General features: G+C 38.5%; 1 protein-coding gene across 2 annotated transcripts in view; it reads right to left on the bottom strand.

Moving 5' to 3' along the window:
• Positions 1 to 17,825, bottom strand: part of LOC149837611 (uncharacterized) — a 131,474-nt gene that overhangs the window by 89,143 nt on the left and 24,506 nt on the right. The window contains exon 10 of one of the 2 annotated variants that reach the window (XM_090006146.1): positions 13,739 to 13,945. The exons of the other annotated variant lie outside the window; for it this stretch is intronic. Within the exon in view, the coding sequence (XP_089862272.1) occupies positions 13,937 to 13,945 (9 nt within the window). The 3' untranslated portion in view covers positions 13,739 to 13,936. Of the gene's footprint in view, positions 1 to 13,738; positions 13,946 to 17,825 lie in introns of those variants that run through there. 2 annotated transcript variants of the gene reach the window in all.

Below are 17,825 nucleotides of genomic sequence, written 5' to 3'. Positions count from 1 at the left end.
TCATCTTTGTTCATCTTGAACAACTCATATTTTCTAACAAGAGATGATATTTTGGCTTCTTTTACTTTGTTGGTTCCTTCATGAATAACCTCCAAGGAATGCCAAATGTCATATGCAGATTCACATATAGATATTCTGTTGAATTCATTCTGATCAATGGCACAATATAAGGCATTCATAGCCTTTGCATTTAGGTTTGCCATTTTCTTTTCTTCATCAGACCATAAGTTATAGTCTGCGGATGGAGATGTGTATGGGTGCTCAACAATTTTCCATACAGCAAAGTCTATGGATTTGAGAAAGATAGTCATTCTGCACTTCCAATATCCATAGTTGGAGCCATTGAAGAAAGGAGGACGAGATGCGTGTTGACCTTCAATATCACGAGCATAAGAGGTAGATGTCATTTGTGCTGGAAGACTTGTTACGTCGAAACCAGCAAACCTGCTCTGATACCAAATGAAATTCCACTAGAGGGGGGGTGAATAGTGAAATATGATTATGATCGATAAAATAAAATAACTAAGCAATAAGGCACAACACATAAAACACAGAAGTTATACTGGTTCGGTCAATATCTAGACCTACATCCAGTCCCCAAGCAAACCACTTGAGAATTCCACTATAACATCCGAGTCACCGGATAAATAGTACAACACCCTCTTCCCAAGAGGTCTTCTTCTCTCAACAGAGAAGGGGCACACCCTCTTCCCAAGAGGTCTTCTTCTCTCAACAGAGAAGGGGCACACCCTCTTCCCAAGAGGTCTTCTTCTCTCAACAGAGAAGGGCAACACCCTCTTTCACAAAGGTCTACTTCTTTAAACAAAGAAGGAATACAGTGAATAAACAGATTTACAATACTTCCTATAGAACCTTCAGAATGATATGAATGCACGAATGAAGGATTCTAAGAATGTTCTGTTTGTCACTCAGAGGATACTCTTTGTCAAAGAGCTGGACTTGACTTTTTCTCTTTTCTTTCTTTTTCTTTTTCTCTTTCTTTTTCAAGTCTCTCTTTTCAGATCACGAATAGAAAATTTTTCTCTTTGTAAGCTCACACGTCTATTTCATTCCTCTTGTCTGAATAGTTTATGTGAGTGTGTTTATATAGCTTATAAAAAGTAGTCGTTACATTTTGGAATTGTAACTTTTTGAAATGTGAAGTGTTAGATCATTTCAAAAATATCTTTTAGAGAAGTTCGAGAATGCCTTTTTCCATAAAGGTGAAATAGAGGGTACACTAGTCGTTGTAATATTTTCAGGTAATACATATTTTATGTAAAAAGTCTATTTCTTACAATAGTACATTTGAACGTTGGGTTGTAGTTTTGTCTTTATTCTAATTAATGATTTGAGGTACATTAGTACTTCTTTACTTTAAATGAGTGTAAGTACTATGAGTGCTTTGAGATATGTATTTGTACATAGTCATGTCAAGTGTATTCTTTATGTAGTGTATTTCAAAGTCTCCAGAGAGAATGAGGACCAAAAAGAAGGTCGACATTCTTTGGGAAGGATATTTAGAAAGGATTTGTTAGAGAAGGCATTTAATGCTTTGTAGAGAGAATGATGACTTCAAGTAAGTCAACATTCTATGGTTATGAAAAAAGGTAACTAGAGTCCTTTTAAAACCATATTTTATTTGTTTTTCTTATGTGTAGCCGATTTATGTTTTTGTCTTCTTCTTGTATTTAAGAAACATTTCATTAGAGAAGATAACTAAGGTCTTTTCAAAAACATATTTTATTTGTTTTTCTTATGTAGTCGATTTTATGTTTTTGTCTTCTTCTTATATTAAAAAACATTTCACTAAAGAAGATAACTAAAGTCTTTTTAAAAACATATTTTATTTGTTTTCTCCATGTAGTCGATGTTATGTTTTTGTCTTTTTCCTACATTCCTTTTTTCATGTTGTCTTGTATATAGTGTAAGGTACAATGATTATATGACAAAAAGTCTTTTTCATAAAAGGTTGTAAGAAGGTACACTTATTATATGACAAAAAGTCTTTTTCATAAAAGGTTGTAAGAAGGTACACTTATTGGTTTTAAAAAAAGAAGCTTTTTGAAACTATCGTATACTTTTATGATATAGTATGTATGAATGAGTATGTAATATGCAAAATGCAAGTTCCTGAAGGTTCTGTTACATATGACTCTAAAGAAGAAAAAAATCTTCATCTTGAGGTAGCCGATTTCTTCATTAGGAAAGCATGGCTCATCAAGCTTTTTCTTCAAGGAGTATGATTGCACCATAGTTGTACTTGAATAGGAAGTCTTCATCCTTATTGGGTGAGATATCCTTGCATCAAATACTCGTTAGATTTAAGGCAAAACATATTCAGTCATAATATAACATTATTTCAAGAGAACATATTATCATATCATATAAAATCAAATAAGACAGTGTATCATATTATGTGACATCAAAACCGAGTTTCTCAACAGTAAGGTGCATTGCCTTTTACCTTTCCTGATATCGATTTCAAAATTATCATCCACAATAGAAGCTTCAGTCATGGTTGAAGGACTTACTTCTGAGGAAGAAGGTAGTGTAGGTTCTGATTCCAGAGGAGATCTACGAGCATATACCAGAGGAGGATCATGATACCGTGACTGAGTGTGAGAGGTAGGAAAGCTTATAGGAATTGACTCCAAAGGAAGAAGGGGTATAGGTAATGGCATAGCATCACCCTGATCACATAGTAATCTGGAGGCAGTACTTGAAAAAAAAGGAATGGACTGAAAGAAAGATACATTTGCACTGACATACTCTCTACGAGCGACGGGATCATAACGCCGATACCATTTTTTATTTTTTGGATAACCCACAAAAATACACTTTATGGATTGAGCTGATAGTTTCTCTCGATGAGGCCCTAGTTTATGAACAAAACAAACACACCCAAACGCCTTGGGAGAGATCGAGAAAAGAGGTGCATTGGGATATAGGATTTTCACAGGAATTTGTTCTCCCAACGAGGATGACGGCATGCGATTGATAAGGTAGCAAGTTGTAAGAATGACATCTCCCCAATATGAAGGAGGCATATATGATTGTAACATAAGACTGCGAGCAACATCTAGAAGGTGTCTATGCTTCCTTTCAGCTACCCCATTTTGTTGGGAGGTATGGGCACAAGTCGTTTGAAGTCGAATGCCACAATTCTTATAAAACAGTAGTAACTCATTGGTTTTAAACTCGAGAGCATTGTCAGTGCGAATGATCTTGACAAGAGAATCAAACTGAGTGTTTATTTCAATAATGAGAGGCATAAGAATAGAAGGAACTTTTGATCTGTCTTTTACTAAAAATACCCATGATAAAGTGGAAAAATCATCGACAATGACTAAATAATAACGACACTGAGACCTACCGGGAACTCTACTAGGTCCCCACACATCAACGTGAAGAAGCTCAAATAATCTTTGACTGGATGGATTCTGACTTGAAGAAAATAAACTCCTGTGGTGTTTACCCAGCTGACAGGCTTCACATTGGAACGAGGCAGAAGGTCAAATTTGAGGAAGAATTCTACGAAGTTTTGGCAACGGCACATGACCAAGACGAAGGTGTCATTGATAAGAACTGGTGAATGACTCAGACATGATATGTGCGACTCTCAGTGCTTGATGAAGATAGTAGACACCTCCTTCTTCATAGCCTCCACCAATCCTCTTCCCCGTCAGCAAATCCTGAAACATACAACACAAAGGATCAAAAATCACTCTACAATTGTGCTCTTTTGCAATACGACTAACTGACAATAAATTTTGAGGAAAGGAAAGAGCATGAAGCACATCTGTCAGTTGAAGTGACGGAGAGATTGAAACATTTCCTTGTCCCACAATGGGAGATGAACTCCCATCGGCAAGGACAACCTTGTGATGATCACACATGAGGTCTAGCTTAGAAAAATTTTGTGAAGACCCATATAGGTGTCTAGAGGCACCTGAATCAATAATCCATCTACTACCTTGGTGATTCAATCCTTTACCTGCTAAGTAAGCAACATTAGCAATGGGAGTAACTACGTTCGAACTAGGACGGTGAGACATCAATTCTTCATAATCTGCACGATTAAGAGTGACCGAGTCATTGGAGAAGCCAATGGGAATCTCCATGTCAAGCTTCGCAATTTCAGCCTTGGACACATGTGGTGCCTGAGAAGAAGGGGGTCTACCATTTTTATCCCAACACCTGTCCTCAAGATGTCCCAATTTGCCACAATAGGTACACTGAAATCTACCTCTACCTCCTGTACCTCTGCCATGACCTCTGCGACGCAAATTTAAGAAATTTCCTCTTCCCCGACCAGGGGTGACTACAAGCACCGATGTTTGTGAATCAAAATGAGTTTGCGGAAGAGTGATAGCCAATCTACTCAGGCGGTTGTAGGCTTTGGCAAGAGTCGGGACATCCGATCCAGTCAACATCTGAACCTTGGCAACCGCAAATTCAGATGATAGTCCTATCAGAAATCTTGCAACCATGGTTTGCTCCTGATGGGACTTTTGCGTGGTACAACATAGGGGCCTGTGTGTATTCAGTCTTTCAAATGCAGATTTGACAGAAGCATAATATTGGGCCAGCGTCTGATCTCCTTGTTGCAGTTGATAAATCTCCTGCTCGACTTGTAAGATGTGGCTTACATTAGTCTCGTGAGAGTATGTATCTCGAAAGTTGTTCCACATCTTGTAACACCCCAAAAATTTTAACCTTAATTATAGTTCAAATATTAAAATTTTGAGACTAATTTTGTTTTATAAGTATAAGTAAATCAAATCTTATAATGCGAAAAAGATTTTTAAAAACGGTTAAGACTTTGGTCGTGGTTACACTAAAGATAACAATCAAATCAAAATGTACGGGATATACACATTTCAAACCACGTACAATATAAGACTGAAATATGAAGAGTTTTAATTTCATTTCAAATCAGAGTAGGAAAACAATACTTCAGTCTCTACATGATCAAGTACTTAAAACTGTTGAGACTAAGATGTTTTTAGTAAAATGTTTTTAGTAAAATGTTTTTAGTAAAATGTTTTTAGTAAATAAGTTTTTCTAAACTAGAGGTTATTTGAATCTTATTCTTTAATGAGGGACCTGGGTGTAATTTTGTTCCTTGGACTATCTCTATTTAATATAGAGATTAGCCCTAATTGAATAAGAAGTTCTATTACTTGTTGTCGTCTCTCTCTCTCTCTCTCTCTCTCTCTCTCTCTCTCTCTCTCTCTCTCGTCTCTCTCTCTCTCTCTCTCTCTCTCGTCTCTCTCTCTCTTCCCCTCTATCTCTCTCTACCTAGGGTTCAGTGCCTTCATTTCTTCCACAACATGGTATCAGAGCCTACGATCCTAGGAGCATAATCTACACCAGGAGCGTGACCTACATCAGGAGCGTGATCTGCTACAACGATCTCGAACCAGGTGTGGATTTATTTTTTTTAGATCTGATGACAGATCTGGCCCAGATCTGTTATCAGATCTAATGACCAACGTGGGAGTGATCTTCAGGTCTGGCAGCAGTAACCCCCTTCTCTTGATCGAGATCTGCTGATTTTTTTTTGGTTTAGCAGCTGATAACATTGATTACCTTCGTATGGTTGGTTGTCCTTTGAAGAAATGAACTTCCTGTTTGTTAGCAGTCGTGATTTACAGCATGGGTGTCGTGATTGTTGTGATTCTTCAGGCTGTCGTTAATCTATTTACTGTCGTGATTGCACTGCTGGCGTGACTACAGCATCTATCTTTATTTTTTTTCTGTCGTGAGGAAGGTGGTCTGTATTACCTTCACCAACCAGAGGTTTCGGCCCACTCTGCTGTTACATCATCCTCAAGTCCTCTATTGTGGCATCATCGTTTGGGTCACCTTCCAGTGACAAAACTTTGTCGTGTCATTCCTCATATACCTCCCTCAGTTTCTTTTCAGTATGAAACATGTCAATTGGGAAAACATTGTCGAAACTCTTTTCCCTCCAGTCAGAGTCCATCAAGTCAAGGATTGTTTAATCTTCTTCATGTAGATGTGTGGGGTCCGAGTAGGATTCTGAATAGGTCTCAATGTCGTTATTATCTAGTTATTGTTGATGACTTCTCGAGACTATCGTGGGTGTTCCTGTTAAAAGATCGATCTCAAGGTCCTGTCATTCTTAAATCTTTAATTGCAGAGATAAAAACTCAATTTGACATATGTGTTAAAATTGTTCGCACCGATAATGCTCTTGAGTTCAAATCCAAAGACTTACTTCAATTCTATTCTGGTAATGGGATTCAACCTCAATTTACATGTCCCCATACCTCCCAGCAAAATGGGGTGGCTGAGAGGAAACATAGACAAATCCTTAATGTTGCTCGGTGCCTTATGATTCAATCCAATATGCCTGCTACATACTGGGGCGATGCGGTTTTGACAGCCGGGTTTCTTATAAATAGCATGCCGTCCAGTTCTGTAGAAGACCAGATCCCAATTCAAATTCTCCATCCAGAGGCTCCTCTCTTTCCTATCCCCCCTAAAGTTTTTGGATGTGTGTGTTTTGTGCATAAGCTGGGTCCTGATCGAGATAAACTTGCTGCGCAGTCTATTAAATGTGTTTTCCTTGGGTATCCTAAAAACCAAAAAGGATATCGTTGCTATGACCCTATATCTCATAAAGAGTATGTCAGTGCGGACGTTACCTTCTTTGAGTCTATTCCTTATTTTTCGAGTACTACTCCAAGGTTACAAGAGAGTCAGGATGATGTTTTTCCTCTGCCAATTCTCTCTTTTCCTTTAGAGTCGTTCACTCCAAAGCCTGTGGCTCCATCCTCTGGGGAGTCTCGATACAGAAACCCTCCTATAGTGTATACTCACAGGTTACCACCTACCTCCATGCCCCCATTATCTTCTTCTCCTGAGGCAAGTATCACTGAGCATACTGAAGTTTCTGCTATTGATGAGGATCTTCCTATTACTCTGCGAAAAGGGAAAAGATAGTGCACCCTTCATCCCATTTCTCAGTTTGTTTCTGAAGTTAATCTTGGGGCTTCTATGAAGAAGTTTATCTCGGCTTTGTCTGCCTCCTCTGTTCCGCTTCATCACAGTTAGGCTCTATTCGACCCCAAATGGATGCAGGCTATGAAGGATGAGATGGATGCTCTATGTTCCAGGGGCACTTGGGATTTGGTGGATCCTCGAACTGATGCAGATATTGTTGGCTGCAAATGGGTATATACCATTAAATATAACTCAGATGGGTCAATTGAACGGTACAAAGCACGGTTGGTTGCAAAAGGGTATACTCAGACTTATGGTGTTGACTTTTTTGAAACTTTCTCCCCAGTTGCTCGACTTGGCACGATTCGTCTTGTTCTTTCTGTTGTTGTGCACCATGGATGGTGTAATAACCTAAATTTTTAGGCCTTTATTTAAAAATATTATGGTATATATTTCATAACAAAGTGATTTGGGCCCGGGATCCAAGTCGCGGATCCGGGACCCATAAAGGGGTCTTTATATATGTATTTATCTCGTAAAACATATATGTACTTACATAAGTGCAAAAATTTTAATTAGGCAATTTATTCAAGAGATAACTACGTGTATAATGTATATATGGGCTTGGGATCCACATTTCGGATCCAATACCCAGATAGGATCCATATGGATATAGGTAAAATACCCTATATATTCGTATACATGATTAAATATATATAAAAATATATATTATATGAGCATTTTTAGGGGATCCACGATTGGATCCATTTGGATCCAATCCATGGATCCATACCTAGTGGGAGGCAAGGGTCCGGTCGGGTTTGGATCCTGAGCTGCAGGTCGCAGACCCGGACCCGGCCCTCTTGTAAAAAAAATATATATATATAAAATTTAATTTAAAAGCAAAAGGCTCTTGGACCCGGGTCAGACCCGACCCGGATCCGTAACCCGATAGGGTTTTTAAAACCCTATATCGGGCTGCAGTAGTTTTAAAAGAGGGATTCTGTGTTAAGGGGCATATGAAGGCCCGATAAAATGAAGGGGTTAGGGTAACCCTAACCCCTGCATAGGGATATCGCAAAGGGGGAAGAGGGCTGGAGCACGCCGCTGAGAGGGCAGTGTGCTCCTGCCTCTTCAAATGGGGGTCTCGCCCCTCTTCCTCCCCACCTCGGCTCTCTTCTGTCTTTCTCTTCCTCTCTCTCGTCTCCCTCTGCGCAAGCCATTGACGCTGCCCTGGAGTTCGCTGGAGCCTCTCTCACCGGCACCCTCGCTACGTGTGACTGGATCGATGCCGCCGCCCCAGCCGAGCCCTTCTCTCCCTCTTGATCTTCACCTCTCCTTCGTTGTAGCAGCAACCACGTCGCCGGAAAAAGGTAGGGGTTACTGTTTCTTTCCTCGTTTTGGTGTGTCCGGTGTCCAAGCATTGATGGGGTTACGGTGAGGCTCCAAATCGATTGAAAGAAAAAGGGTTTTTTTGAATAATGACAGGGGGATTTGGGGTTTATTAAATCTAAATGGGTTTGGGTTTCAGTTAGAGGTTTTATCTTTTTCATATACTGTATATATGCATCTTGTACAAAGCTTTCCTTTCCTCATATGCTATCAACTGACTATATGAAGCATACTTTGTTGTAAGAGACTCATAATTTGATTCCTTGTCATTTCTTTTCCAATATACATATGAACTTAGGTTTGTTTAAGATCTCAATTTCATTACTAAGGGAAAGAAATCTAGTGGGCATGAAGGGACCTTCCACACTGGCTGCATACTCCAGGCTTATGGATGCCAATATTCGTAGTAGGAGTCCTAACAAAGTTCATGTCTGTGATGGTGTTTCCACTAGATTCACTGGGCCTTATTTTCTTAATTTATAACCTAGATGGCTAGAGCTGTATTTTTGAGTATTTGTAAGTAGAAGAGTGTCTAGGTGCTGGCCCAATACCTAAAGGCTAGGTAGGTTCCTAGGATGGGCAGTTAAAATGAAATATTTGTAACTACTTATATAAGGTTTATCTAACACGGAATACTTTACATTAATGTTAGCAACCTTTAATTAATTGAAGACATGTCACACAGGTAAGGAGTCATGTCCTGTGTGTAGTGTACAGCATGGGAATCTATAAGAATATGGGCATACGATTATGACTATAAATGTGTATGTATGTATATTCAAACACCATTCAGTAGTGGAGCAGAACAACCTTTCATGCACCCTAAAATGGATGAAGACAAGTAATGGGTATGAGCTGGATTGTTTAGTAGAGAAAAACATGGAGATAAGTAACCACACCAAGATACATGTTTTGCATGTAGGTTGAATTAAAATTCTTTCACAGGTTTCCTTAATTTATATGGGTAAAATTTTCTCCTGTGTAGGTGTGTAACTGTTTCTTAATTGTGAAATGTTTTAGCTGCATACTTGCTCAATAATCATGCTTCCTATCAGATATATGACCGTGTAATTGTTCTTATATATATATATATATATAGGCGGGTAACTGTCCAGCCTCGACAGCACACACAGGCTGGGCTGGGCCAGTGCAGGTGCTGTCAGGCCCCAGCCAATGGGGTTGGCTGGGCTGGCTTAGTTATCCAGGCTGTTTGCCAGACCCGACCCAGCTGACTGGTGCCGACTGAGCCTGGTTGGTACCTCAGTCGACTGGGTCGGCTGGAGGTGAACCTCTTGATGAAAAGAGAGACCTTCGTACTCTAAATATAATTGTAAATATATATAAATATAGGTGCTAAGAATCGGTATTTGCGTGATGGTTGTACTTGACCAAATTATGCAGAAGATAGGCATGCACGTAATGAAATTTTGAAGTTGACAATTAGGTGGAGCCTGATAGAAACTTGGGTTGATGGGCATATGACATTTCCAAACCGAGCCAGGGCCTTGATAATTACACACATTTGAAAGAATATGTGCATTTGACGTTTATTTCAATGAAAAACATGCATTTACAAGTACGTGTGCACATGATGGGAATATGCACTGATATGCTTACGCAATTGTTGTTAAGATCATGGAATCGACGTGTGCTGGGTTGCTTTTCATATATGTTTAATTGCATCACCTAAACTACACAGGTTAATACTCAGATCACAGTGTATGTTGAGAAACTTTGGGTTTTTGGCACAGGGTAATGTCTAAGCATGTACAGGGCATACATAAATTATTCAATGTTAACAAATTTGTGCTGATAACTTTATTTGTTATTATGTACGTAAAGTTGAGTTTTTAAAGTAAAGTTGAGTTCTGAATATTTAATGACACTTGTTAGCATGCTTTGTAACATGTGAGATATTTGATTTCCGCAAAGTTGGCTTGGTACGAGTGCGTACATAACATCGATGATATTGGCGTGTACAATCTTGCATAAATGTCTTCATGTGTTTATGAAATCTGGGACGAATGCATGTGTTAGGTGATTTCATGAAATCCCTTGCACATGGATGGTGAACACATGCATATGATTATGGTAGCTCATGCACATTGTTAAATTAGTATGAATGAATGTGCATTTGGAAACCCTTGTCGTGGAGATTTATGCTTTCACTTGACTGTTATGACTATGGTACGCATGAGTGTGAGCATGATTCAATTATTGGTAAGTCTTCTTGAACATGTACACTTGATTTATATGTGAAATGGTACATGTACACTCACACACTTAAAGAAACCATGGATTGGTTAAGACTCATATGTGATGTAGGTAACACACACATATTGAAAATGCATATGAACGAATTATGACATGCATATGTTTGGGTTTATATTTGCATGAATATATATGTTGTTTGACATTTTGGCTTAGTGTTATGAATGAAACACTACTTGGTTTTATTATGTGATGCACCGATGGCCTAATTGGACCATCACTGGCCTGGAGAGCCGTGGGTTTGGTTTTCTTTTACATATGTTTTTAAAAGCATTACTTAAACCACATAAGATGGTTTGGCACATTACAACACTGTTCTAATGGTTTATACGGGCTGGAGTCCCGAATGGGTCCCTGCAAGGGAGGATGCGGGGTTTTCACTTTACTTTTGCATATTGTGTTGCAAACTTAAAGAATGGAATTAAATAAAAATATAATGAATAAGAACAGTGTAATATACCTTCTGGGATATCTCATCTGGAGTATGAGAATCTTAGTTATCCGGTCTTGGGGAGACTGTGAGGATACAAAAACTCCGTGTGCGTTGTTGCCCCTGAACCCGATATTGAGGTTCTTCTCCTGGCCACAGTTTTAGGGAGAACCCGCCACTTTACCCGGGAGTGGTGTGTTAGTCACAGCTGTGAGTTTATGGTACCAAGGAAGTGGCACTTGTGGGCGTGGGGTGTCCCTTGTGTCCCCGACATTAGATGTGGAGGTCTAATGTTCCGATGGATGGTGTTGTTTCCTGATATCGGTCGAGGGCTAAGTGGGAACCCAGTAATAAAATACAAATTGTGTGTTAAGCTACCCTGAGAACCTACTTGACCTCGGGGTTTGTACCCGTTTGGTGTATCCGCGGGCCACGGTAATTAAAAAGAAGAACTTAAAGATGTATGCATTTAATAGGGCATGCATATGAAAGAGAAATTTAAGGAAAGATAATAAGAGGATTCATGCATTTCGCATAAGTCATGCATTTTCTTACTATGCATTAGAACATGCATATGTTATCTGTTTCCTTAATTGTTATGGGTTTGGTGGATGCATGATGTTTAACTTTCAATGTATGTTAAATGTCTTGTTGCACTAAAATTATGCATCATAGTATGATTTAATGTTTCTTTATGCATAATGGATGTACCTTGTGGCATGCATGCGTTCCTGAATTATGAACTGTCATAATTACATTTCTTTGAATCATTGTATGAATTCGTATATGTGGTTATGGGATATTTAAATGATTGCTTTTGATGATACTTGTCAGATTGCTTCTCATAAATTGTTGACTGTTGTAGTGTAGTTCTTTACTTATTCTTGTATGAGTTGAAAATCACATTTGGCACCCACACCATATACTTGACACATGATATACCTGCAAGAACAATTACAGTAATTCCTACTTAGACAGTTGTAGTCTAATTCCTATAAAATCTCAGGTGAAGAGTTGGATCCAGGAGCGACTGCGGGATGAGGTTTCAATCAAGATTTTTGGATTTACTGTTCCAAGGATAGTGTGAGAACTCTGATCTTAATTTTCATTGATATTGGAATGAAAATAATGTTTTGGTCTTGCTCCATCTGTAATGTTCTGGAATGCTTAGCCCTACAGTATGACTTGTTTCCGCTGTATTGAAAAAAGAAAAAAAAATCCTCAAAATTTGGGTTAAGATTTCGGGGCGTTACAGATGTCCCTTGTTTCAATTGGATGTCAAGAATGCCTTCTTGTATGGGGATTTGCATGAAACTGTCTACATGAAACAACCCCCAGGCTTCGAAGTTCAGGGGGAGTGTAAGAAGGTGTGCAAGTTGAAGAAGGCTATTTATGGCCTGAAGCAGAGTCCAAGGGCATGGTTTCACAAATTATTTGAGGTAATGTCTAGTTTTGGCTTTGTCAGGTCAGCTTCAGATCACTCATTATTCATCAAGAAAACCAGTGTTGGAATTGTTGTTATGGTGGTATATGTCGATGACATCATATTAACAGGGAGCAGTGCCCAAGATATTTCTGCCACAAAAGATCATCTTCAGAAACACTTTGTTACTAAAGATCTTGGTCACCTTCGATATTTTCTGGGTATCGAAGTTGCAAGAAACAAAGAGGGCTTAGTGTTGTCTCAAAGAAAGTATGTGTTGGACTTATTAAAAGAGACTGGAATGCTAGGAGCCAAGCCAACTAATATTCCAATGGATCCCAAAACTCACATGTTCGATGAAAAGTCTGAGTATGTAGACAGTGCCAGCTTTAGATCCTTGGTGGGTAAGTTACTATATGTGACTGTTACTAGACCTGACATTTCATTAGCTGTGAGTAAAATCAGTCAGTTTATGGACAAAACTACAAAAGTTCACTGGGATGCAGCTATGATGGTTATTCGGTACTTAAAGGCATCTCCTGGTAAAGGTCTGTTGTTTAAACGAAATCCATCTTTGGACGTTGTTGCTTACACTGACGCGGATTATGCAGGATTTGTTGAAGATAGGAAGTCAACATCTGAATTTTGTGTGTTTGTGGGAGAAAATCTTGTTACCTGGAGGAGTAAGAAACAAACCGTTGTAGACAGGTCGAGTGCTGAATCTGAATACCGAGCAATGGCCCAGACTGCAGCTGAGATTATGTGGGTAAAGTCAGTCTTGACCGAGCTTCAGGAGAAAGTATCCCTACCTATATTGATGATGTGTGACAATAGGGCTGCTACATATATTGCCAACAATCCAGTGTTTCATGAAAGGACTAAACATATTGAAGTTGACTGTCACTATGTTCGCGACTTGGTTCAGGCTGGGTATATCTGCACCGATCATGTATCTTCCGAAGATCAAGTAGCTGATGTTTTTACCAAAGCCCTGGAGAGACCAAATTTCTCAAAGTGTTGTGACAAGCTGAGCATGATTGATATTTATGCTCCAGCTTGAGGGGGAGTGTTGAGACTAAGATGTTTTTAGTAAAATGTTTTTAGTAAATAAGTTTTTCTAAACTAGAGGTTATTTGAATCTTATTCTTTAACGAGGGACCTGGGTGTAATTTTGTTTCTTGGACTATCTCTATTTAATATATTGATTAGCCCTAATTGAATAAGAAGTTCTATTACTTGCTGCCGTCTCTCTCTCTCTCTCTCTCTCTCTCTCTCTATCTCTATCTCTATCTATCTATCTATCTATCTCTACCTAGGGTTCGGTGCCTTCATTTCTTCCGCAACAAAAACGAAAAGATCATGAATACCAAGATCACAAGGTAAGAGTGGACCCTCAAGGATGCAGCTCGACCAGCCCTTCGCTCCAACTACTCATCATACTTTACCTACATCACCTGTCCCCCATAAAACGGGATCAGACTCGTTAAAGTCTAGTAAAGAAACTTAAACTCAAACTTAAAGAAAACATATCAAGCATTTAAAGGTAAAGATATATTATTCATCCATCGTCAAGTGATAGACAAGGAAACAACGTCCTATGAGTCATTCATTTTAAGCATTCAAACATAAAGCATTTAAAAGCATTTCATCACTTAATATTCTATTCAACCTTAACTCACGTAATGAAGCATAATCTATATACATTCAAGTCATACAAGTCATCACATAAATATATATATATAAGACATTCAGATCATTGCATTATTTTCATATGCATTCATAATTCTTATAAACAATAAGTCAAATCACATTTGACTGTTCCAGCGTGAAACACACGCACATACCTTATAAGTAATTTAGTTAGATATTCATGAGACACATCAATCATGATACATAGGTGTGATATATTTACTCAGATAATCATAATGCAATCATTTGCAATGAAACTATGTAGGCATGATGTATCATTCACCTAATAAGTCAAAACTAATCATTTGTAGGTGTGATGTGTCATTCACCTATACGCTAACATAAACGTCACAATCATAACCTCGTATCAAGATCTAAAATCAATAAGGATTTGATTATCATATTTGAGTTCAATATATAATTATGCTATAATAGGAAAGCCAAATCTATAGATTCATAACTGGCTATCTCATTCAACTCAAAAGATCATCGCAATTTATCATAATATTTCATTTATTCATAATAAAGATTTACAAAATCCATGTTGGATCACCTGGTCTGGGAAATGTACAACCTCATAAGGAGTTACCGCCCTAAACGGATGGTATGTCTGGTCTTAAACAATGCACAGGAATATACCGTCTTCGCGGGCTACCCGCTCTTGGGCAATGCACTTTCTCACATAGACTTACCGCTCTAGCCGGATTACCTGATCTGGTCATGCATACTCTCACAGAGAATCCTTTGGGAGCAGTTCCTCAACGGGTACCATATCCAGTGAAAACTATTGTGATACATGCATAAATATAATTAACCACTCTGAGAGTCGATAGCCATCAACACGAGCATAAGCATGTATACAATCAAAGCATCACATCATACATCACTTCTTATGGCATTAAAATTATAAAATCACATATTTAACCAATAAGGCTTCATGAACCAAAGTTCACTATTGAACTTAAACAATTATCGCATGTATTCATAATTTCATTTCACGTGGCATTTAAATCATATCATATATAAGCATATTATCCTACGCATCATATCATCATCACAAAGAACATTGCACTTCGTAAATTGAACCTCGAAGCATGCATAAACAAAACATGAGTTCTATGCATGCATACATGAACATGCACATTCCATAATACGAAGCAACTAAATCTCAACATACATAACTCCTACGTAGTTCGAGATTTGCACACACGATAAAAGTCATATGCATTTTTCACCTCATGAATCGATATATCACCTTAGATATAATTGTGTAAGGGTTGGTCAAAATATCATTAACTATCATACCGTACATCATACGCATATATTTATTAAGCAAACAAGACATACAAGTTCAAAACAATTTATAACATTCGCATGCTTTCTTCTATACAAGAATAAATGAGTCCATCATATGACAAGACAATATATATAACATCCACAGTATGCATCAAACACAACTTATACATATCCATAATAGTTATATGTGCATCATATATCAAATTCGTACAAACACACAAAACAACATAGTATGCACAAACCAAAGTATGATGACACACATTGCGTACATATTAAACATTCATAAGTGCACATGCATTCAAACTCACACACAGGTGTACCCGCAACAAACACACTCCATATTCCGTTAACTACAATCATGACAAGCATGATCTCTGAATTACAATCACAAGAGTCCTAGATATTCATAACTAAGTGAAGTGTGTGAGCATAACTTATATTTGCAATTCATTTAAATATTCAGTGCAACGACATCATGTTTACACAATTAGTGCCTAAACATGCTCTCTATAAGTTCATTTAAGGTATCTTACCTTAATAATATGAAAAACAATGAATCAAAACTCAAAAGACTGAGGAGTTTTGAAGTCCGTAAAGACTGCTACCCAAGCAATACAACGAACCCTTAATGTGCGATCGCAAATGCCAAAAACTCAAAAAATGCTAATTATAACAAGATTAGCCAAAAATAGCAAATTACCCTATAAATCATTACCAAGAGCCAAATAACACACAAATACACTAATAATTTACAAACTCCATAAAAAATATATTTAAATATAATATATATATATAAATAGTGATCTATAACCCAAAATAGTTCTATAAATGCAAATTAAACCCTGATTGGCTTGAACGAACAAATGAATATGTAATAAATAAATAAATAAAATTCAAAAGCTAGAAACACATTTCTAATTTGGAGATAAAAAAATGAGTTCTTTATTTATTAATAATCCTTAAAAATTACGGGTTTTACGCATCTCTTTAGCAGTGGTGTAGTAAATAAGACCATCAGTGATATGAGTCAATACGTTGTTCATCATCCACGACATAACGATGTCGTTATCTTCATCCCATGTGTTGTATTTCCCAGATTTATCAGGTGGTTCCAGTTCTAAAAGAATATGTTTTTTTCGATGACCAGAAACGGACATCATAAAAGTCCAAAACCACCTCGCATAGTTTGAGTCATCTAGCTTGACAGAGGACCCACACGAGAAGGGATTCGCAAAGGCTTTATATTCACCACTCAGCTCCCCTTTTTTATCACTATCTTTAGACATCTTGACTTAGTCTCAAACAACCACCCGACTTGACCTAGATCTGATCAGACCAGATCTAATTTGCGACAAAAAAAAACACGCTAAATCACTTTCAGGACTCGTCGGGTCTGATATTGGCCAGGCCCCCACCACGATAGTTCCACCACCAGATCTGACGTTAGATCTGATTCTAGATCAGTGTCTGACACACAACATTGATTCCACGACTTCTCTGCACCAGATCCCCACTCGATCTGGTCTTCTCCATGATCTACACTCCACAAGCTTCACGACTGCATCATGCTGGAGGCTGCAGACCTACTCCAACAATTACAACTTCAGCCATATTCAGACCCGGCTACATCACCTGTCGACCTGCTGCATTCAGGCCTCGACGATGATCTCGACACAGATCAGAAACTCAAATTTGTCTTCCACACGATGGTTCAGTCACAGCAGACGCAACAGCGACCCCAGCGATAGCAGTGGCAGAAACGACCCCAGAAGCACTGCCCCGTGTAGCAGACGCAACAACAGTTTCGTCAGCATCACGCAACAGCAGCGACGACTGTCGCGGCAACGTCGACACCTGTAGACAGAGGAGGCTGCTGCAGAGACGTCTTTGCGCAGCAATGTCGATAGGTGGAGGCTGCAGCAGCGTCGTCGACGATGTTAGTCACCCAGGATGGGTGGCTCTGATACCATGTTGACGTCGGCTGGGTTCCTGACAAAACAGTAACACACACAGAGAGAGAAAGAGAGAGTAATTGTGATTAATCATTAAACCCTAATCCCTTCTTAAAGGAATTAGTTAATAATAAGTTACAAAAGTACTCCATCTATTTTTCACTAATTACGTGCTACTACCCAAACTGAAAAGATATGCCCTTTTTCCTTTTTAACAGCAAGTTATTGCTTGTGATTTCCTCTGAAATTTATGCATGAATTAATTTATATTATTTTCTTTACTGTTTGGATCAGTGTTGTGAAAAGCGTTGAGGCGTAGCGAGGCGCTCCACCAAAATCTGAGGCGAGGCGTAAGCCTCGAGGCGCAAAGCGTAAGCCTCAAAAAAAATTTAACTTA

This window comes from Nuphar pumila, chromosome 5 (genome assembly GCF_984573655.1).
Source record: "Nuphar pumila chromosome 5, dmNupPumi1.hap1.1, whole genome shotgun sequence".
Lineage (NCBI taxonomy): Eukaryota > Viridiplantae > Streptophyta > Magnoliopsida > Nymphaeales > Nymphaeaceae > Nuphar > Nuphar pumila.
The sequence above is the reverse complement of the archived record's forward strand: the minus strand, read 5'-3'. Positions and strand labels throughout refer to the sequence as shown.